Source organism: Lepisosteus oculatus, chromosome 19 (genome assembly GCF_040954835.1).
Source record: "Lepisosteus oculatus isolate fLepOcu1 chromosome 19, fLepOcu1.hap2, whole genome shotgun sequence".
NCBI lineage: Eukaryota > Metazoa > Chordata > Actinopteri > Semionotiformes > Lepisosteidae > Lepisosteus > Lepisosteus oculatus.
The window spans coordinates 17,078,221-17,103,538 of record NC_090714.1 but is presented as its reverse complement, the minus strand read 5'-3'; the positions used below and the strand labels follow the sequence as shown (position 1 = coordinate 17,103,538).

The 25,318-nt window shown below is 47.6% G+C and overlaps 2 protein-coding genes across 3 annotated transcripts in view; one reads left to right on the top strand and one right to left on the bottom strand.

Moving 5' to 3' along the window:
• The window catches only part of trrap (transformation/transcription domain-associated protein), a 97,373-nt gene extending 95,836 nt beyond the window's left edge, over positions 1 to 1,537 (bottom strand). For both annotated transcript variants that reach the window (XM_015360158.2, XM_015360159.2), the window contains exons 1-2: positions 1,506 to 1,537; positions 232 to 395 (exon numbers count right to left, since the gene is read on the bottom strand). In XM_015360158.2, the coding sequence (XP_015215644.1) occupies positions 232 to 331 (100 nt within the window). In that variant the 5' untranslated portion in view covers positions 332 to 395; positions 1,506 to 1,537. The remainder of the gene's footprint in view (positions 1 to 231; positions 396 to 1,505) is intronic.
• Positions 1,538 to 3,054: 1,517 nt separating this feature from the next.
• Positions 3,055 to 8,461, top strand: tmem130 (transmembrane protein 130). Its single transcript, XM_069181056.1, has 8 exons — positions 3,055 to 3,197; positions 3,375 to 3,487; positions 3,862 to 4,033; positions 4,277 to 4,434; positions 4,810 to 4,894; positions 5,482 to 5,684; positions 6,761 to 6,876; positions 8,042 to 8,461. Exons 1-8 carry the CDS (start codon positions 3,055 to 3,057, stop codon positions 8,231 to 8,233), a joined length of 1,182 nt encoding a protein of 393 aa, XP_069037157.1. The 3' UTR covers positions 8,234 to 8,461.
• The last annotated feature ends 16,857 nt before the right edge of the window (positions 8,462 to 25,318 follow it).

The window sequence follows — 25,318 nt, the reverse complement described above, 5'->3', positions numbered from 1 at the left end:
TGAAGGGTTGGATGGTGTAACGGAGGGCTCGGCCGGAACATACACCAGCAGGCGTGTGGGTCTCCAGCACCAGGACTGGGAACCACTGTCGTAAGCAATATTCGAGTGCCCTGATGCCACAGGGCAGGATTGACAAGTGCACACAAACAGGAGCTGTGGGTGTCGGGCAGGACGCCTCGGGCACTGTCTGGAGGGGCAGCAGCACAGCTGGGCCGCGAGGGACACACTCACGCGTGTTGCTGTCTGTCAGGGCCGCCACGAACTGCAGGTACTTCTTCATCAGCGTGGTCTGGTCCACCACGGTGGGGCTGGGGGTGGCGACGAAGGCCATGGCTCCGACAGGACCGAGCACTCACAGGGGGCGGTGTGGGGCAGCAGCACCGCCGTCTGCACACCTGGGGGGCAGCGCACCGGTCAGGAGACGCCCACGAGCCGCCCGCTGACGGGCAGAGTCCTCCACCGTGAGGCAGCGACTGCGATTTCATCTGCCCATCCCCGGGGTGTGATAAAAACAGAAACCGCGCTTCTCCACTCAGTAAAATGAAATTGCCCCTCTGAACTATAATTCGACTAATTTTTCCCCAATATTAAAGTTTACTTAAGTGAAGTCTGCCAATTTTTGTCGTTTGCTTCCACTTCTTCAAATGACATCTCCATGAAAATAATAATTGGTACATACACTAATTCGGAAGAGGGGTTTGGCGTAAAGGCTTGAAAACTGGAAACTACAACCGTTGTCCGAATTTCACTCTACAGCTTCATACAAAGGTTTTATCCGTGCTCGAATATTTCTTCAGCATGAGAAAAAATAACCCCCCCACCGAAGAGGTCAGAGACACTGAAATGTTTCGTAGTTGAAACTGTCAAACGTTACAAAGCGAAACAGAAGCGCCGGCTCAGCAGCAACAGGAATCTCTTCACTTCTGACACGAGTGATAATGCTAAGGTGCAACTCAGGTGGTGTACATGTGCGAAAAATGGACAGCGAGGTTCATGCTATAGCCCTGCGAAGGGGGAGTCCAGTGATACGGTTTAAGAGGTTTTCAACGAAACGACCAGCAGTACGAATGCGAAAACAACAAACGACGACAACAGGCACCCCGCACGGGTCCGGGGTCCGGGGTCCGAGCCGAGCGCGGGACGAGCCGCCGCACACAGAAGCAGCTGCGTCCGGTGCTCCCGGCGCGCCACAGTGCAGCCGACAGCTCGGGGCTTATCCGAATTTACCCGGGTTTTACCCTTTCGGAGCAGCGAGCTATTCATGAATACAAAATGAGTTCTTTAATTAAATACCCTACACTTCAAAAACACTGGGCGGCCCCCTCCCTCTTGTCTCGGCCCAATCATTCACGTTTTTTTCAGTTTCCTGACACAGCGGGGGCCCCTATCTCCAAGCGCACTCATCCATGAAACATTTAAAAACACATATTTGCAGAGCACCGCGTCAAAACTAACGATATAATTTGTTTATATTAAAAAAAAGTAACAATCACGCCTCAACTCACCCGTTCAACACAGACAGGAAAGCGCTCCACTACGACTTCCGGCGATGCGAGTGTAGGTGAAGTGGTGCATGTGTATATCCCATCGCCAGTAATTTTCTTATTCCGTAATTAAGACTAAAAACAAGACGGAAAAAAACTATTTTTTATTTAAATATTTCAATTTTGCGTCCATTTAGTTGAAAGTAATAGTTATTTTTTTTAAATAATCTGTGAAAATAATTAAACGTCTGGGATCTACTTTGTTACCCGGCGGAATGATACATTAAGTTCTAAGACCATCGATTTCGATGGTCTTCCTTGTCGTGCTTGTGATGTCATATGGAAGCGACAGTAGAACCGGCCAATGAAATCAATTGGCTTTCTAATGTGTTAAAGTATTCAAAACGCAGCGCTTTGTGGTCATTAGTCATTGATCTGTAAACATGAAACCGGTCAGCATTCGTAATCCTGTGAATGATTGATGTTTGTGTATCATTTCATTCTGACACGCCTTAATGTTAAAAAATGACGCTTTTTGTACGAATTATTAAGTTGATTCTAACAGTATATGTATTATTATTATTATTATTATTATTATTATTATTATTATTATCACAATCTAGCATTATTATAAACGAGCTTAAACATATCTCAACATCTTAGAAAACAGTGCAGAAAACTGTAAAAACGCACGCTAGTAAGAGGGGCCCTTGACCTTGTCCCGAGAACTGTAGCTCTGCTCAATCCTATTTTTTAAATTTTAACCAAAATCTTAGATCGTTTAATGATCTTGCCACCAGCCATATCACCCTGCAACTCCCAGCTGGCAGCCCACTGGAGCTCAGCAGTGTGAGCCTGGCCAGTACCTGGAGGGAGACTCCTGGGAGAGCTGGGGCTGCTGCTGGAAGAGGTGTCAGTGGAGCAGTAGGGGGCGCTCACCCTGAGGTCTGTGTGGGTCCTAATGCCCCGGTATAGTGACGGGGACACTACACTGTAAAAAGGGCGCCGTCCTTCGGATGGGAAATAAAACCAAAGTTCAGACTCTCGGTAAAAATCCCAGGGCGTTTCTCGAAAAGCGTAGGGGTGTTACCCCGGTGTCCTGGCCAAATTTCCCCCTGGCCTTTACCCATCACGGCCTCCTAATAATCTCGATCTCTGGACTGGCTTCATCACGCTGCTCTCCTCCCCACCGACTGGTGCTGCACACTGGTGGTGGAGGGGAGTTCTCGTTACCCGTGAAGCGCTTTCAGTACAGTGTCCAGAAAAGCGCGATAGAAGTGTAAGGATTTATTATTAATTATTCATGTGAAAACCAGTACATTTAAATGTGTTGTCCCGCGGTGTGGTGTGACAGTGTCCCACGCTTTCTTCAGGTAAGCTCGCAGTACCTGCCGCTTGTTGTTTTCATCAGGTCTTGAATACTGATCCACAGTGTACAAGCACATGGCCCGGGAGGCGCACGCACAGCGTGTGGGACCCCCAGCCCTTGAAACGCCTGCTCTATTCAGCAGAGACACGCTATCAGCTTACTCCCCAATGGGTCTGCGTGAAGCCCCCCGTCTTCCTCGTGATGGACTGCGGCCAGGAGGGGCGGGTCTCGCGGACAGGAGATAGTAGTGCGCGCCGCGCGGGGCGGGTGGAGCTGAGAGCGCGCTCGGCTCCTCGTTGCAACAGCGGCCACCCCAGCAGAAACAGAGAAGTCCTGTCCGACTGGTACGAGTGGTGTCCTCTTGCACAAAGTCTGTGCACCTGGTAACAGTTCGTGTGCGCAAAGCAAGTTGATGTGTCTTTCCTGCCGATGTCTTTGCGTTAATGCTTATTGCCGAAGCCAACGTGACCTGGTGTGAGACTTGCTTCTTGCCTCGAATGTAAAACGCTTTGCTCTGCTAGGGGCCAATGCGACAGGATGAAGGACGCTCTGATGTTTGTTTGCCTGTCTGTGACCGTGGTCTACCTGAGGACGGACGTACCTGAAGACGAGGCGAGTCCGAACGGGATTGCAGGTAACATCGTGGTCCACGAGATTCACGTTTCGCCTCTCCAGGCCGGCAGGGTGGGTTTTACGCAGTCAGGTGTAGAACAGCCTCACCTGCCCGTGCGGTGGTGTCGAGGCTGTCTGGAAAGCTGAGCTTTGCTAAAGCACCAGCGGCCTGGACAACCTGGCCAGTCTTTGATCCTGTTTTACTTTAACACACAGGTGATGCACAGGTATCGCTTTTCGGCTGTGTTTCAGCTACAGAATGAAACGCGACAGCGGTGGTTTGACCAGTCTCGGAAAAGCCTACGTAAAATAAAATAAGAGGAAACAATTTTATTTTAGTTTTTGGACTAAGTTTGGAGTTCTGTCGGTGAACTGCGTTCTGTGGGATATTTACAGCGAAAGTCTTGGGCGCCTTGAGGTTCCGTCAATTAGACGGGAATAAGACCTACATTCGCAGCAACGGGGAACTGGCCAGCGACACCCTCACCGAGGCTGCCTTCGAGATCTCTGACCCCTTACACCTGCTCAGCTCCGCGTCCTTCTCCTACACCTGGGACCTGGGGGACGGGTGAGTTCAGGTCAACTGCGCCGTGAGCGGTGTGGAATATCCCATGAACCCATGCGCGGAAGCGGGGGGGTCGCTCTGTGCTGTTAAAATCGCTCAACTCGTGAGTGCGTGTCATTATTTAGCTCGATTAAGGTACTGCGTAGTGCTGATGTAACGGGTGTGGATGAGTGCCATTCACGGAAACTTCAGCGCCTTTCTTAATGTTCTTAATAATAGGTCTTATATTTTTGTAACTGCCCACAGACATGTGGTAGTGAGCACAGAGTCCTATGTGCATCACACCTACTCCTGCTCGGGGAACTACACCATGAGACTGAAGGTGGAAGCGTACTGGACTGAGAGAGAGGACAGGCACCGTTCGCCAAGATCTGGGACGTACAGCAGCGATCTGAAAGTGCTGGGTAGGGTCTCCAATACGGGTGCAAGGGACAAGTTCAAGTGTGCCAGGTTACAAGAGTGTGTCTCTATTGTGCATTGTCTGCACTGTTTTCTAATAACATTGTCAATTTAAAATTATGCAGCACTATTACAATTATGTCACATTCAAAAATCATGGCACGCTGGAATGAAATGATACAGAAACCCCCTTCATTCTCAGGGTGATGAGCACTGACCTCTTTCGTGTTAACAGATCTATGTGCATGAGCCATAGATAAAGTGGATTTCGGGGCGAGACATCCGGTTATTTCCTTCTGGGGCACCTGCTGACTGGCGCCTGTGGCCTGTCTGGCTGCTGCGGCGCAGGTCGTGACCCTCTTTCCCCCTGCCGCTTACAGACGCTGTGCGGAGTGTCGAGGTGACGGGCCCCCCTAGTGTTGAGGTGGACCAGAGCACCCTGCTGTCTCTGGCTGTGAATGGCAGGTAAGAGCCCAGCTCCGCTCGGTGCACACAGGAGGGGGCTCGCTTCATCAGCCATCGAAGTGCAGCTCAGCCCACAGCCGGTCAGCTGGAGAAGAGAGACGCTGTTTCACGCTTCGCACTCAGGGGGGGCTCTAGGGAGGCAGGAAGCGGTCTGTCAGACAGTGCCATGGGATCCTAAATGACCAAGCAGGCAGGCACAGCACACTGTTCGGTCCTCACGCTACTGGGCCACTCACACCACAGTCCCTTCGAGCTCCCTCATCCCAGTACTGCCCAGACCCGGCTGGGGTGACACCTCAGAGCTCGGACCCGGAGAGGTCCTGGCTCTGTGGTTTGAGGGTGTCAAACGCAGCCGCGGTTCTCCGATCCTCAGGGCAGGGCTGCTCCACATGTAGCGGTTTGTGGTGCCTCGGCGCTGGTCCGTATATTTATACAGCATTCAGGAAGGAAAAGTAGAAGGTGAGATATTGAACAGAACTGCAGGCCAGAGACAAAACAATCTACTGCCCAGCTCCCAATTTCTACATCCAGTAAAAATCTGTCCTGCATGATTCCTCTCTGTGAGCATGTTCCTCTTCCCCTCCCAGCCCCCCGCTGACTCTGTGCTGGGCGATGGTGCCAGACTGCGGCCCGGCGCCGCCCGTGCGGTGCCACCTGGTCAGGCTGCAGGGCACCACGCTGAGCCTGCGCTACACCTTCGGCAGCGCCGGCAGGTACTGCCTCCGCCTGACCGCCAGGAACCACGTCAGCCTGCTGCAGACCTTCCACGCCTTCACCGTGGGCAGCGACGGTGAGCGGGGCCTGGGGGCTACTGGGACCCCGGCCGCGGAGCTGCGCGGCTCTCCTCCAGGAGGGGGTTCAAATTGCGTTGAGGGTCTTCACGCTTCCATCTGCCCGGCCCGCGGGAATGTGCTTTCGTCTCGCAGCGCTCTTCGGGAAGGAGTGTAGAACTGATTTCCGTGGTGCTGGCGGGGAGGGATTCTTCCTTTCGCTGCGTTTTGTGGTTTTCGATCAGTCGGTCTTGCTCATGTGCACAGCTGCGCCTGATTGATGTGTGCTGGTGATCTCATCCTAGGAAGGGCCAGGCGTTTATGGAGACAATTTCTTAGCTCTTCTCAATCTCCTGCTTTTTAATTCAGCCTGTTAACTGAATCCGTATGATTACATGAACATTTGTCTCGCCAAGGGAACGGTCCTAGAAGCTCTTGTTGCATGACTTCTCTTTTTTTCACTCTGATGTTAAGGAACAGGCACTGGGTATAGAAGGAAAAAATACATTTATGGAAATTTGCATGAACAAATCTGCAGCTACTGTGTCATGCCTGTTTCAAGCCATGTTAAATTTATCTTCTGAGGTTGAAAGAAATAATCCCTCCCTTGTAAATTAAAACTCAAATCGGCTTCTATTCTCTCTACTGACGTTCCAGCCGTAGCTCAGAATTTTCACTCCAGGTAGTGCCTGCCCTCTGCCATGCTTGTAGACGCTGTCCAGACATGTGACTTTGCATGAAAGTGACTAACACTAATGTGGCATGCAGCTTGCTAAATGCATTGGCAACAGACCTTGAGAGAGCCTGGCTCTTGTCACATTATCGCGGAGCTTGTGACTCTGTGTGAGCAGATGATCAGTGATGACACCAGTGCTAAGTCAAGGTGCAGTTTTGGGGCCACATCTCTGAAATTAACACATTGATTAAGGGGGCCTTTGCTGTTTGTGATCACTTCAGTTTGTCTGCTACATGATTTATGGGCTACAGAGAAATGGGACAAGGAAAGCTTCAGGATGCCATGCTAGTTAGTGAGCAATCTCTCCCTGTTCCTCTGTTTCTCTGTGCCAACCCTGCATGCGTGCGGACTGATCCACAGCGACCCAGCACGTGCTCTTCATCCTGCCCTGTGCCACACTCATCCTCATCACCCTCGGCTTCATCGTCTTCACCGCCTGCCGCCCCCGCCGCTTCACTCACAAGCACAGGGTGGAGGTGAGTTGCCTGACCTATAAAACAGCCATCGTGACGTCGCCAGTGTGCCTTTCTGCAAAAACACGGATTGTGGCAGATAGGGAGAACAGAATGGAGAGTGAGTCGGTCTTTACAAGGAAGCTGCTACAAGCCTGCTAAAGGGCAGCAGTGTGGACCAGCTGGCAGGGTCCTGGACTTGTAACTGGAAGGGTGTGGGCTCAGGTTCTGGGTGGGGCGCTGCAGTATGTAAGTAACTTTGGATACAAGTGTCAGCTTAACGCATTCATTCACCATGGCCATTCTATAAATGTCCACAAGGGGGCAGGAAAGACTCATCAATCGCAATCGTATGTTGGGGCAGCGGTTATCAACCTGGGTTCTGATCTGGGACACAGTGGTCTAACATTTGAATCTGTGCACTTGCATAAGTGATCGATGTGTGAGCGGATACGGTGCATCAGAACGTCTTCCGTCCCCACAGGCCCAGCTGCTGGGCGACGCGCTTGAACGAGGACACGTTTCTGGAACGGGTGCAGGCTCGATGCCACGTACACATCCTGTTGGGTGGTTTTAAGAACAGAAACCCTATTTAAAAAGAAGTGGCAATAACCAAGTAACGAGCTGACAGTTCCTGACTGGGAGCCCCCCAGTGCAGGGGGTCCTTGCCCTGCCGGTAGAGATGAGCCAGCGTGCTGGCATGGCGCTGGCGTCCTCAGATTCAGGCACTCCTCTGTGTAGTGTGATTGTAGATGATTCGCTGGGAGAAGGAGCTTTGTTGTGTCTTGCATCAAAGTGTTGACATTTCCACACTGCTGAGGCTTCCTGTCCCCGGTGCTGTGGAGATGAAGAGGGAGGACGCTGCTGGGAGGCCGAGGTGGGCCGGTGGCGTCATGGGCACACCTGCCAGGCCTGCAGCGGGAGGCCTGCGGTGCAGAGAGCTGCCTGACGCAGCCGTGCTGCTGTGCAGTGCCAGTGAGGCAGGGCTAAGGGATGTGGTGTGTGATCCTCCCTCGCAGGCCTCCGACAGGCAGATGAGCACCTCCCGGGCCAGCTGCTGCAAAATTCTACATTCTTAAACTTGTTTTTGCCATGCACAACATTCAGATCTTTGTCACGCACGCTCCTGACTTCATTTGTGTGTGTGTGTGTGTGTGTGCGTGCGTGGGCGCGCATGTCTGTTCTGCAGGAGGCCAATTTTGATTTTACCGCCCGCTTGAACAAAGTCTCGCCCAGCAGCGCGGAATTGGAGATCTCCCAGGAATTGGCCGGATCCACTTGCTCCGCTTCTGTGCCGCTGGCGGGGAAGGCTGGTAGAGATGAGGAGGCCACTCCTCTCCTGGGCAACCCGGGAGGCCCTGTGGTGACGTACCTTATCTGACCACTGCCCCGCCCTGTGGTCACTGCCTGCTTACCTGCCTGAATCCAGGCATCACGATTGATCCCAGAAGGCCATGCGCGGAGTGCTGAGGCTTTAGTGGAGAGCTCCACGAGGGTATGCGCACGCTGCTCTTTGAGCGCTGCGCATTGAAGATTAAAGATGTTTCTGTAATGAGAGGCTCGTATTAAGAGTTTCGGTGGGCACCACACAGTGAGAACTTATTGAATTAAAAATTATTTAATATGAAGATATTTGCTGTCTGTTGAGTTGTGATGAAGCTGCTTGTGTTTGTTGCTTTAGCTGCAGGTGGTCAAAGCTCTGCTGGTCACCTTGCTCTGGCCTGTAGACCATCTATAGATCATCCGGGTGGGGCTGCACACTGGTGATGGTGGAGGGGATCCCCATTACCTGTAAAGCGCTTTGAGTGGAGTGTCCAGAAAAGCGCTATATAAGTGTAAGCAATTATTATTATTATTATTATTATTATTATTATTATTATAATTATTATTATTATAATTATAATTTAGTGCTTTCACACCTTTGGGACTTAAAAGAGCCTTCAACTGATGACTTCTAGCGACATGTGCCTGACCGATAAAATGATCTTTTCTTTCAGTTCCTGTCAAAAGAACTTGGTGCAAGACACAAAGCTCATAGCTGGTTGTGTTGCAGTGTCTGGTGGACATGATATCCATCTTTTGAAGGGGGTGGTGGTGATGAATGTTTTTGTGACATTCTCTACGTTCCTAATGAATGTCCCCACTTGTCAGCCTTGTCTCAGATTGCAGAAAATCACTGCCTCTTTACACTCCAGCTTTAATACTTACAAGTACAAGTAGGTGGGTCTATTTTAGATTTTTCCAAAGCGGTGAAGTGGTATCTTTTTTTACCCCTTTGTCAGGAGCTGTGTGGAGAGGTCTGTTTGTGTGAATGCAGGGCTGTGGACAGGCCCTCACTGTTGGTTAACTGGACTGCAGGATGCACCAGCTTCTGGCAGGGGGAGATGGATCTCTGAAAGATCTGTTCAAAAACAGGTTAAACTGATGAGAGATGTGTGTAGCTCCAGAGTGCCCTCGGAAAGGGGAAAATCCAGGATACAGTGAACCTCCCAGCCCCTGTGTCACTGGGAGAAAGGAACCTTGCAGAATAAGAGGTTGTTGCATAAATGTCATGAGCAAAAAGCAGAGCAACTCTTTTTTTCTTTGCTATCGTTATTTAATCTGATCATCCCTGCACGCAGCATTTCAAAGATAGAAAATGACTACAGTTAAAATTCCTGAAAAAAAACATCCAATAGTTTTATTTACAATCGGTGCTAAGCTGGATGTTAAAAGTAGGCCGGTGGTGGGGTTTGGCCAGTAGAAAATGTTTTTAATTGCGAGTGAGGGACAGTAATGTTGGTGGGGGGGCAGCTGGCTCAGCTTGTTGTTAGCTCGTCTGATGGTATGTTGCGTATTGGAGAGGAAATGTATGAATAAGAGATGAAAGTGTGTCCCTGCGGCCCTGGAGCAGTCGGTTCGCTGTGCCAGACAGCACAAGCGCCCAACGGGACGCTGCCTGAGGCTGGGAACGGTACCGTAGCGACACCTGAATGACGACAGAGCCAGGCGGTGGTGATCGCAGTCCCTCTGCAATAATAATGAGAGGGTGCACTGATCAGATGATTGATTTGAAGCAGAAGAATAAATTAAACATGAAAATAAGCACGCACAGCCTTTCATGTGTTTGGGGTTCTACGTATGCACAGATGGAGGGGAGAGCATTTCGGATAAATTCACAACTGTGCAGGGAGTTGCACCAGTCTCACTTTCCATCATCTCCCAGGGGGCCTGGCTGGTGCCCCTCCATGGTAGTGTAACATGGCACAGTGCAACGCCTGGCCCCTCCATGATCCACACACGCGATCCTGCAAACACATGCCCTCACACGAACACACACACGCACACGCACACGCACACGCACACGCGCCACGTCCCCCTGCCTCCTCCCTTGTCAGCACCCCGACCTCCACGGCCGGTTTGCTCTCCGGTTCCTCAGCCGTGTAACAGTGACACAAGTATAAGAGCCGAGGAGCGCTGACACCGTCAGATGGCAAAACATTTAGCTTTTAAACAAAGCGTCTTCCTCAGGGGTCCTTGATCTGTTCTGCTCTGTGCTTTCTTCAGCTGTCCCCCAGATAGTGCAGCCTTTGTCTTGACAGTTGTTTTTCAGTGCTCAGTTTTAATGCTTTGCTGGGCATCTCTGCCATAAAGCAACACAAGATTAACTGGCAGTCGGAAGAGTGTAAACGGAGCCCTGAATTTTCAAACCCTTCTGCAGCTGGGGGTGTAGGTATGTTAAGGTTTTCTCCATGGTCTCACAAGACTGAGATGGAGAACCACCTGGTACTGGAGCAGCTGCTTGCCACCTCTGACACATCAGCCCAGGCTGACGGGGACCGTTCAAGCTGAGCTCCAGCTTGCTTTGCCAACTTGATATTTTTTGTCACCCTCCCCAAGGTTCAGTCCATCAGGATGCACCAGACGTGGATCAAAATGTTTAATCGTGGAAGTCTCAAGATGATTTAGACAAAAGTGATGGCAGATACTGTTACATTTCTTTCTAAACAGCTGACTTTTGCCCATTGTTTTCATAATTTAAACCCTGTGTACAAAATACCCATTTCATTTTCTCTTTGGGGAATTGTGTGTGCAATGCAGTTCAGCCTGCTCAGGATAGAGACTGATAGATACTAAGGGCAGAACTGTCTTTTTCATTCTATTTATTACACTCCATGTTGTCACAAAAACATTTGTTCTGAATATTTAAGAATGAGAATGCACTAGACCGCATCCACATTCATTTTCACTATGGCAACCCATCTCAAGGCCATCCAGGAACCTGTCTTTAATGAACAGCCTCTGCAATACGCTTTTTCCTTGAGTCGGGAGGAAAAAAAACATTTCAAAAGGATTTTTTTCTCTCTCACTTGCTCTCACGATTTAACAAGGTTTCTGGCCGCATTAAAAACAGTTTTAGGATTTTTTTTTTTATTTAAAATGATTTTTTTTCCTGTCTGAATTGGATGGCATCAGCCTGCCTGAAAATCTGTGTCCCTGTGGGGGCTGTAGCTGGGAATGTAAAGAGCACTTGACTTCAATACCTGGGGCACGATGACTCCCAATTCGCTGATCCCATGCTGAATGGACACAGGCCTTCTTCTCCTTGCTTCTCCTTTATAGTAAATACTGCATCTTATATAATAACAACACCGTTAACTCTGTGTTAACCTAATCTGAGATAGCTCCTCTGCACATCCTCTTTCAAATAACTAGTCCCAAGGAGGAAGACATTGCGAACAAGACCTCCCTAGCTCACAGCAGAGATGCTGAGTGACCTCTCAGAGATCTGTTCATAAATACCTGAGAGGGCTGATGTGAGTCCTAAAACAGATGACTTGGCGTTAGAAAAAAGGGGATAAAGTCATTCAATGTATACCTCAGAAAAAAATAGATTCTTATACAGGAGTATCTTTCAGGATTGTGGTATTTTCAAGAGCACGTGGAAGTTTTGAATCCACTTCTCAAGAAAGCAGTACCTTTTTAAGACATTTATAACTGTGCTTTGCAGAAACTCCTCTAAAGGAAGCAGCTACTGATGAAGATGTAGCTATGCTTCTCTGATGAGCTAGAGCCACATGTCCATTGCTTCTTACCTGGTAATTAATATCCGTGAAAGAAAGGGCTTGTGAAATTATAATACAGGAGAGGAACTGTGATTGATCTGTGCTGTATAATTAGACCAATTTAACAGGGAGGACCTCATTTGTCATGCTAAGGGTTGTAAAGGATTTGAGTAACACAGCATTTTACAGCAATATCAGATGCTGATGTTTAAGCTGCATAGTTAAAAATTAGACCATGTATGAGACAAATGTGAAAACCATGTACAAACATGTTCTGAGAGTGTTGTTCAGTGTATTGCACCAGCAATCATACAGTTTCTTAAACCCAGATCTGAGAGTCTCAGCTGTGTAGATAAACACTGAAGTGCAGACTTAAAAAAATGAAATGAACTGTAAACTCCTGCTGTGCGGTGGTTTAAACACCCATATTGATCGGGCTGTGCTTGTCACGAAGAGCACTGATGTCTGCTACTGAAATTCAATCAGGCTTTCAAGTGACATTTCCCCTTACCCTGGGCTCTGAGCAGGACGTGAGACTCCACAGTTTAAAAGGCAGGTGGCATACAATAACACTGCTATCTCTCTGTCCAGATGGCAGCTTGTAACTCCACGATATTCCACTTCTATATTTTTATTTTCATTCATGTTGGAACATCAAAGCTAGGCTTCATCTCTGCATTTCCAGCTGCTGACATCAGTGCTGCTCTTTTTTTTCTTTTATCAGATAAAAAAAATGTTACATAAGAGGACTTACACACAGTATAGTTTTGTTGTTGGGAGGGGATTTAAATTTGGAATTCTGTGAATGTAGTCCCTGCTGCAACAAAAACAAGACACACATTTTTAAAACCTATAAAAGCCCTCCAGTGCTTTGTGTTGTATGGTTTCATTAACCATTGTGGATACTTAAGTTAGAAATTTTGCAATTACAGCTGCAGCAAGCTGCTGTCTCGCATTGAGAATTTGTGCCTCCCAGGCCACACAGAGCATGGCCGTAGCAAAACACCCCTCTCTAATGGATGACCTGCACTCCCTCTCTCCATACAGTTGTGAAAGTAATTCCCCTCTGAATTTAGTTGCGCGGGCATTCTGGAGCACATTAGACATCACAAACCAGCTGGGAGCCTTTTGGTTTCAGTAAAATATCCTGAATCACGTTCTAGCCTCATGGTACAAGTCCTGGCTGCTATGACTCACACCTGAGCCAGAACTGCTCATTCTGTTGCAGCGTGAAACGTATTGAAAGAGATTTGCAAGGCCCCTACAGATACAGCCTCCAGGAGATGCATTCATCTGTAGTTTATTGAAATTCAGAGTTCAGAATTAATCATTCTGAGAAGGAAAGGGATAATGGGGAGGATTTCCACTATTTCAGTCCAGGATGTTGTCAAGTGAAGGTCTGGCCAGCCTCACTGGCAGTGCCTGTTTACTCCTGGAGAGAATGGGCTTTGAAGACACTGTATTTGTCACAGGCACACTGACTCAGCTCCCGTCATTCTGCCATCTTGACCATCTGAGCCAAGAGCCACAAAGCTGCAGGACTCAGATTTGAAGTAATAAAGACCGGAGCCCGAAACCGATGGAGCCAAGGCTCAGTTTCTTCTTGAGCAGGAAATAGAGGTGGCAACAGCACTCGTCCAGGGGTCTTTAACCGGAGTCCACCTCATGTTTCATGTATCTGAACAGCCTCGTCAAAGGAGAAGTACCAGCTGGGGCCTTTTCAACATCAAAGGGCCCGTCGCCTTTCTGACGCGATTTGAAACGGGTGAAAGAGAAGGGGTCAGGCCTTCTTTGTGTTTTTTTGCGCTTTTCTCTGAAGCGGATGAAAAGGGCAGGGCCGGGAGGGAGAAGACCCGTTCTGAAAGCTCAGGGCCCGCTAGCGAAGGCGATCGGAGCAACTTGTTCTGCCGTGCGGGTTTGTTCCCTTTCGAATGGGACGGAAAGAAGTCAAAGCGCCGCTGCGGCTGCAGGTTCCAAGAGTGCTGGACAGTCGCACGTCTTGCGGTCCGGGCTGTTAAGCCGCAGCGCAGGGGGGAGGCTCGGACACTGACGGATGCCGATGAAGTGCGCTGCTGTGCCGCGTGGCTTCACCTGTTCTGCGCCGTGTGCAGAGCGCGGTCGGGTCAAGACGGGAGGGTTTGACCTGTAGCGGAGAGGCCAGCGCGAGGCTGGGCTTCGCTGTGTCGGTCCCTGGGGAGAAGGCTTGGAAACACTGCGGTAGAAAATCCAGCACCTGGCCATTGCTTCTGCTGGCTCTTCCTCACTGACCTGGGAGCAGAGAGAAACTTGACGTGGGAGGATTCTGTAATGAGAAGAGAAGAGTGCGGTAGTCTCTGCTAAATACCTTGGTGAAGAGCAGCAGAGCAATCAAGACAAAGGGAGTTGCAATATTATCAGATTTTCAAGACATATAAGCACATCTTACTGAATAACCCTGGCAGAGAAATGTAGTGTTCCCTTTAACTTTCTCTCCATCACACTGTAAAATTATGTGAAAGAGGTGTTTAGTAGCAGAAGGGAGTAGCATTCATATAAACTCATATTCCTTAAAACATAATAGATTCCTTTTTAATTACTTGGGGAAAGTACAGGTTTCTTTAGTGTATGTTAACTGCACATACCTCCAGGGCTCCTGAGAAAATTGGATGCTCTGCGCTCACTGATCCTCTGCCAGGAAAATAAAATGTTTATAATAATGAATAATACTAGTTTGCTAAAAGATTTATTTGGACGCCTAGTTTCTCCTTGTCACATTTGCTTCCCGAACAGTGTGGGGAAAAAAAGAACAAAATACCCCATTTGGTATTTACGTTTCAAATTCAATTACGTTCAGAATCCAGAAATTCTGTCAGGTTTATCAAGCACTGTTGAATATCGAATATGAACATAAACTATTCCCAGATTCTAAAGCAAGACCTCAGTTTAAAATGGACAGTTTATGAGATGTGAGAAATGACAAATACCTTTAATTTAGAAAAATGCGATTTTTTAAATTACACCACTCCTGAAATTATCAGAAGTTTCCAGGGATTTGCTTCATGTCAGCTTTAATGAAGAGAATAATTATGACATGTCAAAGTTACATGGCGAAAATGTATTAAATATACAGCTCAGAGAATATCAGATGCAGTGAGGACCAACAGCTGTGAAAGGACACGACTGGCACTATAAAACTTAGTGACCTGTGAGAAAAATAATACGAGGAAGACCAGCCTGAGGAGTGTTGATTAATGTGCATGAAACAGTAAGTTTGAGGCTGGCAAGACCCGTGTGCTTTGAGCAGTTGCTACACTGATTCAGGATTACCTAATAGCCTGGCTCTGCAGTGACATACAGTCACTCAGACCAGCCCACACAGCCCACTCCCACTCCCACCCACTGCCTCCTGTCCTGCAAGAGCCGTCCGCGCAGATGTACACCAGTCTGTGCTTGTGAGCAGTTCGTTTGGCCAGAGCCGGCACTCCTCGGTGGACTGTACAGCCGCTGTGTCTGCCCTCTGTCAGGGCTACATGACACCTGTCCCCAGGTACGCTGGCACAGGCTGGCGAGGCCAGAGACCCTGTCTCACATTGCAGTTGGAAATTCAGTGACATTGCAGATACAGAAGGAGGAGCAAAGTATCTTTAAAGCAGCAGGTGTTTTCAAAGCCTGCATTGCAGTTGCTTAATGACTGAGAATGAGGAGGATTCTACTAACTGAAGTGGCAATACTCTCAGGGAGAAAGAAAGCTTGCGTGCCTGCAGGTGCTCTGCAATTAGAGCCTGTTGACAGCCAGGCGTCTGCTTCGGGTGAGCACAGGGAGACTGGGCACAGCAAGTGAGATCCGAGGAGTAATGATGTCACCACCCAGAAACGCCATTGGCTGGCAGAAGAGGCGGGTCCCAAACCAGAGCTCACCTGGCCCTCGTGTGCGCGTTATGCTCCTCTCATGGGTCTTGCAACATATATTTAGAAGTTCTCGCTCCATAAAGCACAAACCACACAGTTCTGCCACCAATGAGCCAACCAGTTGATAAATGCCTGTTCTGTATGTATATGAATGTGTATGTTGTATAGTAGAAGAGGTTAACAATTCATAGAAATTCAGTGGAACAGTTCCTTGCACACACATACAAACATTCACTCATTCATGCAATTAAGACATGCCACCTAACGGCCTGTCATTGGACTGAGGCAGGAAACCGAAGAACTCAGAGAAAAGCCCAAGTGAGCACAGGATGAATGTGCAAACTCCCCACAGATTCTAACAGATGACATAATCCTGTTTCCTCTCACAGCACAGAGACCTGCATTCCAGGTTAATTGTACAGAACACATTGCAGGAAAACACAAAACGAGCAGAAGTGGCCCAGATTATTTCCATTCGGTATGTTGTCGTGGGTTTTAATGGGAAATACGAACAAGCTTCACTGCAGGAGGCAGGGAGCTGCATTCTTTCATCTCTTTTTTTTCCCCGTTCCTTGGCTCACGGGAGAGATATAAGATCTAATTAGTGCTTATTAATTATTACACACTCTTCACCCCCATGTTTTAAAAGAGCGACTGTTGCACCCTGGTGTGCAAATTAGGAAGAGCTGTCTGGGAAAGGTCAGGCTGAGACCAGAGCTGAGGACATCAGGAAGCGTCTGGAGTTTCCTTTCTGTGTCATTTAACACAGGTTACCACCAGTGGGACGGATATGATTGTGCCATTTAACCACAATGAAACCTCTTCTTGCATCACCTTGACTAAGTATTTAGAGTGTAAGATACATTTTTGAAAAATCTCAGAGTTCTGTGGCAGCCACGGTGAACAGCATTAACAGCTATATATAACTGAACTTTATAGAAACACATTTGTGCTCAATACAAATTGTCAACTTACTCTTCAATTAATTTATTATCGACATACATATTAAAAAATATCGTTATTCCGTTTAGTTTGCTGCACAACCGTGTTTATAAAACTCAAAATGACTGCTGAATTTGACTATGGTCTGGTGGCACCCATGGACAGAACACTGTACTGGGTTATGCTGTGCTGTGCTGCGGTTCTAATCTCTTCAATCTCGGAACAAGGATTAATCCCTGATTCCCAATCCTCAGATCCTGAGCTCCGTAATCTGCTCAGTGGGATCACTTCCAGTACTGTCTTTAAAAGGAAATGCAAAATCTTCTCATTAGCCGTTTATAAAAGGAACTGTCCCTGAACTAAAAGATCAATAAATTGAATTAAAAGATCATTTTTAATATTCTGATAATGTGGCTGCCCTATCGTTCGGCTGATGCTGAGTAGAGAGTGATTATATAGTATAGCAGGGGTCACAGTCACCAACATCATGGTGGCATGAGGGGTCTGGGGTTCAGAGCCCTCCAAACAGGCACAGGCTTGTCCAGGGTCTGTGAGAGTAATGGGACAGCAGACCCTGGGCCAGCATCTGCACCTGCTGCGAAGCATGAGCCTCAGGAGCATACTGTAGTTTGTACTGTTTCCAAAGCCAGCTACACAGTGCTCTTGACCAGCCTGGCCATGAACTGAGGTTAATGTCATCAGCGTAATGAACGGCCCTGTGTCACGGCTAGAGCAAAGACTGCTTCAGAGGATAAATGTACAATCCTGTGGCAGTTTCAAGTGCTTTGATGCTCTGGTTACCGTAAATATATGGCAATGAAGACCCTTTAATATCCCTTTAAATGGAGAAGGCCATAAGTGGAAAGTGAGGGAATGAGGTTTTGACAGACAGCAGTGTCACATGGGAGTTTCTGAGTTTAATTTATTCTGTCCTCTCCTTTCTCACCTGGCCCTGTCTGACGCTGAGGGATTGGACCTGCTTTGAGTTCAGGGTTCAGAACTGGGTAGTATTTATCTTCCCCAGTCTTAGATAAAGAGTGTGAGTCTGAACAAGTGCAGAAGAGTAATAAAGAAAAAGAAAAACGATTCCGCCCTCCATCCCAAACTCCCCTCACACATTTCTCCGTCGTCGGCGCTGGGTGATGTATTTCACCAGTGGAGAGAAGAATGTTGCTCAGCTCTGGCCAGCATTAGAGTTTCCTCTCAAGCGGGAGTGTGGAGGCAATTCTCATCTGTGAGAATTGAGCAGAATGGCTGACAGGCCACATTCCTCCAAACATTCTTGCTAATTGACTTTTAGATTGAAGAACAGTAAACAAAGGAAGGCCTAATGTCTTCCCCTGCACAGACCCTGGCTCTGTTTCCTCGTGCACCAGCTGCACAGATTCCCTTCCCAATTCATTTATTTCTGAGCACACAGTGTCCTTGAAGTCCTGTCACAGGAAATTAAAACCCCACTCATGCTAAAGGAAATGAGAACTCTTGACAGAGGGAAGAGTTGAGGTACATAGGGACAAGGGTTCAAAAAATACTAGTTGTTTCGGAAAACAAAGGTAAGTGATTGGATCTGTTTTGAGTTTGTGTTCTTGTTTATCTAAAGCTCCAGGGGAATACTTTATAAAGTGCTCTGTGTTATTCGGTATGTCTAGATACTGGAAACCAAAGAGTCCTGTGTCATTAGATTCTCTTCCAAGACATTCTTTGCTACATTTTCAGAGTGTCCATTGGTGGCTTTAAAGATTTCTCTTTATCTTCTACAGAGTAAAAACGTTCATGTCCAAACCTTTCAATCAAGGGTGGCATGCAGTCACACGTGTTTGTCTGCTACAATGCCTTATTTAACACTTTAGAAGCAACGTACAATAAATGAATGATGTTCTTGGCTGTGCTCCTTGGTGCAGTGTAGTGTGGGGGTAAGTACAGTATCTGGACCTGTGACTGGTGGGCTGTGGGTTCGGGTCCCTGTGGCACACACCCCTGTTGTGTCATGAGAGAGGTTCTGAATCCCAGTTGCTCCCCATGCTGTGTCCAACAAGCTGGCTCTCTCCACACATTACCCATAGTGATGCACTGCTGTGCTCCAGACGGCAGCAGATCACTTCCTACACTCTTTGCTCAATCATATAGGATCCTGTTCATAAGTTAACAACCATCTATTCATAAAGAGCTAGCAGCCATCAACAGGGCACAACAGAGAGACAACTGCATGTTAACCGCAGCTACTTGATTAATGCTGTTACAATCCAAACAGCACCACTGAACATTCATCATGCTGATTGTGTCATGAAGAGGAAGTGAATTTTGTCCCCTTTTCCACAAACTATGACAGGCCCATCCCTCTAACACTTTGTAACAGTCTTCTTAGATATTTTTTTATTATTAATATCCTCCAGTTTCATTAGTTGTTCATACAATCAGATTAACTCCAGGAGTCAGCACGTACTCGTTTTAAAAAAAGACCCCACAGTCGCATGAAAGGAACCCTTAAAAGTGCAATTTATAATCCAGGTTGTACTTTTCTTCAATTCCACTGCTACACAGAGTGACCAGCACCATCGTGAGAGGTGCTGATAAGCTTATTGTCTGCACAGCAAGTGTCTCTTGACCTTTTGAAAAGTTAAGGATCCAGACATTTGAATTGCCACATGAAGGATTATCTAAAAGGTATCTTGACCCAGCTTGACATACTGTACAGGATCAAGTGTCCCCTGGGCACCACAGACAGACTGTATCAGGACACACAGACACATGGAATAACTGGTGAGCTACAAAGTTCATATACCATATGAAAGTTAATATATGAAAACTGATCTATCTAACACGACCACTTTAGATCAAGGGAGGACAAGGCTGCTAATGTTGAGCAAAAAAAGCTTTAAATATACTTCCGATGCAGTGGTTCTTATCCTGGGGTGCTTGCCAAGGAGTGGGATTTTGAGAACCAGAGGGTTGCAGGGGCAGTAAAGTAAAGAACCTCTGTGAAATCTTTCTGTTTATCTGTATCTCACGTTCTCTGCTCATGGTGAAAGGAGACGAAGGGTGGAATGAGGGCAAGATCTTAACGCCAGCTGTGCTGGACTGAGCCCCTGAAGGTTTGGCAGGAGTTACACTGTCTTGACTTACGAATGGATCAGCAGGACTTACTGCTGGCTAAAGTTTGTGTCTGCGTTTTACCAAAGCATCTTACATTTGCACCCCAGTGATACAGTGTGTATGCGATGGAAACCATTGTGGAGAAGCAGGTTGCACAAAGCACCAGGTGAGACCCTGGACACAGTGTCACCTGGGGTTTGAACCCACAGCCTTCCAGGTGACAGGGCCAGAGCCAGACCTGCTCTCCACACTCCCCAGGAACATCCTCAAAGGCTCAATCGCACTGTTGTTGAGATGTCAGGAGGCAGTAATGTGCTTGGATCCATAATGACAGCCTCAGTTGCTCTTCTAGGTGTTTTCCCTGGCCTGGCTGTGACTGTATGAGAAGGTTGTGCTTTGCTTCAGGGCCTTTCTATTACCATCCAAGCTCATCATAGTGTGTTTTTCACAATATCACAATATAGTGTTTTTTTATTGTTGAACATGTTTTTGTTGCAATAAGAAATTCCGTGTTTTTTTTTATATTTCCTCAATTTGGGCAATCGAGATGACGCGGTGAGTACTGAACAAGGCGGCCTGTTTGTGGCTTTGATTACACACAGTCCCCCAATATGACGCACGTTCAGTGTCTTTTGCTCGTATCGCATCCCCTTTCATTTCCAGCAGCCTGCAGCTTCCCTCCTGCATCCCACTGGGCCACAGTAATTACATGGAAGACAGGGGCCGGCGCCTGCTTTGATGGGGGAGAGTGCAGCTGCTGCGGACGGCCGGCCTGGCGTATCGGCACAGGGTTCAAGGACAGCCTCCACGGCGTGGCTCTGGGCCCCTCAGGACGGCTTATTAATCAGGACGGAAGCACGGGCCGGTGTTTGTCATAGCGCAAAAAGGCAAAACTGTTCAGCGAGCTCCATGGTGTCACGGCTCTCGCTGTCTGTGCGTTCCCCACCTCCCGTAGGCAGGCGGGCTGGGGGAGGGGCGTGGATGGATCCGAGCCCACAGCTCCTGTCCCCTCTCGGAGAGATGCAGACAGAGACAGAGGGCCTGCCTGCATTATTAAAGGTGTTTCTCTGCCAAGATATACAGCTCCTGTGTATCAGTCACGCTGTCAGCCCTCCCCAGGCCCCCTCTCAAACTCAATTACCCGCCCAGAGCAGCTCTGGGCCAGAACACACTGACGTTTCCTGCAAAATGAACACAAAGCTCACTCTCGCTCGATTAAATCCTCAGCCCCTCCTGGTTTTCCCCCATCATGCGGAGTTTTGTATGTTTTGTAAGAGTTTTAGTAAGTCTGTAAGTTGTGGGCTGTAATACTATACGACATGGACAAAAGAGAGGGCAGTCTGAGCTCTGAAGAGGCTGGGGTAGGACAACCCTACAGAGACCTCCTCCGGCTGGTGCTAGCTGTCCTGTGAGACTGGCCAGCTCTCCGCGTGTGAAACAGCTGATGTCTGCGACCTGAAGTGAGCTGGAGGGGTGCGTGCATGGAGTCAGCAGTGATCTTCAAAAGGACTTGAGAGACAACCAGCCCATTCAGATAGAGTGGATACAAACAAGAGTGGCAATTGCACGTTTGACAAGAAAGGGGGTTATTCAAAACAGAAAGACGCTGCAAGGAGCTGAAGGGGCCAGTGGGAACTCTGGGTCTGGGCTACCACTTCCCAGCTAAGGAGTCAAATGAGGTAGAACGAGCCACGTTACCAAGCATTAGCAAAAAATCTGACATAAAACTTAAGCCTGGCTTTGTGAATTATTATCCCGCTCTCAGAAAACAGCTATTTTTAAAAGGAAAATTACTTTTTTGGCAAAAGAAGGTTATAGAGAAAAACACAAGCAAACAAATTAATAAAAATAGCCAGCTGATACATTTACTGCTGAAAATATATCTGCAGGGAGCACCTTCAGCCATGGGGAATGAGCCGGGAGGCAGCAGCATGAGCCCGCGAGAGTGTAATCTGCTCGGGTCTGCCTGGACTCCGACAGGAAGTGCTGAACCTGACGGGCTCCCAGGCACAGAGCCGCTGGATGTTTGCTGACGTAGCTCTGATAGGCATCACAGGGGAGGGTCAGTCAGAGACCACTGTGACAAAACACTGCGTCAATTCATAAAACACACCTGCTGCTTCAGGCAATGTGTGACTTCTCTGCTTTCATTTTCCATTTGGACATTTCATTGAGGCATCTTAGCCTGTGTTAAATCATGGCAATGCTCGGTGACCAGGACTATTTGACACAAACCAAAAGTTGTCCGTGAATAAAACCTCAGACAGGCCGAGCTGTTGAGAACCTTCCAGTCCTTGTCCTGGTGGTTCCAATGTCTTGGTTTTCAAAGCAGCATGACTTTCAATTGCTCTGTTAAACCCTGAAGCGGTTTGATAAATGGAATCTTTTTGCTTGCTATCCTCTCCTAAAATATGAAGATACTTCAGAAACTGTTATGTGCAAAATAAAAGTGCTACCATTCCCAGAGCTGTCATCAAATTCCCTGAAGTTCCATAAATTATTGGTTGATTTGAGGTGTATTAAAAATACAAGAGCTCAGATGAAGCAAAACCCAGCAGGACCCGGCATCACAAGGACATGGATTGGGAATCCCAGCTGAAAAAAAAAGATCTCACAGACCTGGAAGTCAAAAGCTGTCCCATCTGACCCCCATTGAGAAGTGCTGCCAGATTGTTGACATGTTCCAACCCGGGGTGAGAGAACTGGTTCCTGGCCTATTGTGGTGGAACCTGTTGTTTATCAGATGGGAGGGTCTGGTTCATTCACATACTGTTGACTTGGTGAAGAGAGAGGTTTGTATTGGACTGTCTTTGTTTTTTTGCTTCTTGTTTCATAGGAGAGCAAAGTGCAAAACAGACACGGTGAGTGAGTCAGAGGCACAGACACTTGAGAGACTTCATGGGAACAGCCACAGAGACACACTGGCCTGCTTTAATATCCCACTATTCCCAGCAGAGCCTGCCTAGGTACTGTATGAGAACTGATCCACAGAAGGGACACCAGCAGTCCGAATCGTTTCCATTTACAAGCCTTTGATGTCCACCTAAATCTACTGTGTCTTAAAAAACGACACTAAAGACATTTCAATTTTACAGTGGGTTTAATCTGAATTGTGAGAATCTGGGAGTATTAGACTTAATGCTGTTAACATGCTTGCCAATGACGCCTGAAGGCCAGAATCAGAGCCGGGACTGAGTGCACTAGCTGTGCTAACCACCCTGCCACTGTCACACACACACACACACACACACACACACACACACACACACACACACACACACACACACACACACACACACACACACACACACCCGGCTATCCATCACCAAATCCTCATTAAGCTTAATTAAGTTGTTTCTAAAGGGAGCATTTACAAGAGCACCTCACATGACCTGTGCAGCAGGCATGTGGTGAAGGGGTGAGGACTTCAGTCACCCTAAAATCAAATACTTTTCATTTACCGATAAAGAGCTGATTCCCACCTCTGAGATAAGCTTTCCCTCATGTGAAAATTCGAAGAACCTGGAGTGAGCTAGGGAATGGATTGGTCTATCAATCAGACAGTCGTTAGTTAATTGATTCACACTTGGAGGCAGGGGATACAAATGGCAGCAGTGAGGGGTGGTGTTCTCCTTGCTAGATGAGCTGTGGCTCCAGAGGAGTTTGCTGTGTGTGTTTCTGAACACGTCTCCTGAGCAGAGTACTGGGCTGCATTTTGTTTCCTGGGAATTTGATCAAGAATGTAAGAATTTTTCTCTCCCTAATGTGAGAAATGCAGACAAAGGAAATAGAATGCAGAAAATTAAGCTTCTGGCAACAATCATCCTAGCACCAATTTCATTTTAGATTTTAGTAACACCTGAGGAATTTAAAGGAGAGATGATGGGAACTGTTATTGTACTGATTACAAGAGCACTATAATATGTATTTAGCAATTGCAGTGCCAGTCTGTAAAGGAATACTCTTTGGCAACTGCAGATAAAGGTGCTGCTAATCAATATCTCTGAAGTATCTGCAAAGTTGGTTTTAAATTGTTCTGTGAAGCATCCATAAAAATGTTCATTTAAATTACACTTCTGTGATCCAATGTGGCTCTGTGAAATCCCCCTTCTGCCGATTTTTAAATTGTGATGCAGCTGGAAGTAGTTTAAAGCCAGGGTTTATAAATTATATTATCCTAGGTTAAAACTGCCCCTGATTTTCACAGCTGAGGGTAGACCCATGGCATCACAGGAAGAAAAAGCAATGTTCTAGCTTTTGATCAGTGTTCTTAGGCAGAGCTTGCGAGGGACAATGACATCCTAGAGCTACTGTAGATGCTTTGAGTGTTTGAACACTTGAGGTAGGATGACCCCTTGGTTCAGGTTTGGCCCCCTGGCTGGGGAATGAGGGGGCTGGGACCCCCAGTCAGAAGGAGGAGTAGAGGGGCAGTTTCCTTCTCTAACTTCAGTTAACAGCTTCCATCTAGAGCACAGCTCGGAGCAGGCCCAGTTCTCCTTGTGGGGAAAATCCCATTCCCAGCAACCTGGCTCGTGAAACTTTTCATATGTTGGGCTTATGGTAGCTATAGAGGTGTATTTCTTTTTTTTTTTTTTTAAGGTGAAGTGTCGTTTCTGGTTATTTTTCTTTTCCCATTGCCTGCCGGTTCTGTGATACTTATTGATTGCTGTGGCTTCCAGTTGCTCCCTCATTCCAGACCAGCAGGGGGTGCTGCCCGCTCCAAGTTGGCTCTGCTGCAGCAGGGGTCCCTGTGCTGTGTTGTAGCTCACGGGTGTCTCAGCTGTGTGGCCAAGGCATCCCATCCTGGCGGTCCAGATGATACCGTGGCATTGCTTAGGGAATCGTGATCACAACCAACTCGCACCTCCCTGCTCAGGCAGGCAACGTCTGGTAAAAGAGCTTAATCAGTTGCACGAACAAGAGCTTTAATGAGTGAGCTGCTGGGGATCTACTGTTGTAGATCTGGAGCAAAAGCCTTACACTGCAGGCGGGTTCAGCAGTTCTCCACAGCTTCACAAATGGTAATTATACAACAGGGTTTTCGGAGAAGGTAAAATTCTAATGTCACACTTCTGCTCCCCTGTGTAGAAATACTCCCTGGCTGCACACAGCTCCATGCTCACCTTTTCCAGCTCCCCTCCCTGCACCCCAGCTGTACCCCTGGGGCGGCTCCCTGGCTCATTCCTGGTAAGTGAGTAACTTCCTCAGTCAGGTTGGTTAGTGCCCCAGAATGAAGTATGCTACCCTGTTATGTCATTTTATCGCTATCAGACTTTGACCAAACTGCTGAAAACCAATTTAAAGCGCAATATACCCCCCAGAGAGCTTGGGAACACTTCAAGACAGACTTTAGGAAAGAAATATGTGGATTGAGAGAGACAAAGTGGGGAAAGATCTTTTGTCTTTGTAATATAAATAAAGCTGTTAGGCTGAAGGGGATATGTGCAGATAATGAGAGTTCAGGATGTTTCTTTCACCTTGAAAGAAACCACACTTCA

What these genes read in the sequence shown, in the direction of transcription:
- tmem130 (XM_069181056.1), top strand. Translation starts at nt 3,055, where the DNA reads ATGGACTGCGGCCAGGAGGGGCGGGTCTCGCGGACAGGAGATAGTAGT. An exon ending in AGAGAAGTCCTGTCCGACTG is followed by an intron (nt 3,198 to 3,374) that starts GTACGAGTGGTG and finishes TTGCTCTGCTAG; the next exon opens with GGGCCAATGCGACAGGATGA. An exon ending in CAGCGATCTGAAAGTGCTGG is followed by an intron (nt 4,435 to 4,809) that starts GTAGGGTCTCCA and finishes TGCCGCTTACAG; the next exon opens with ACGCTGTGCGGAGTGTCGAG.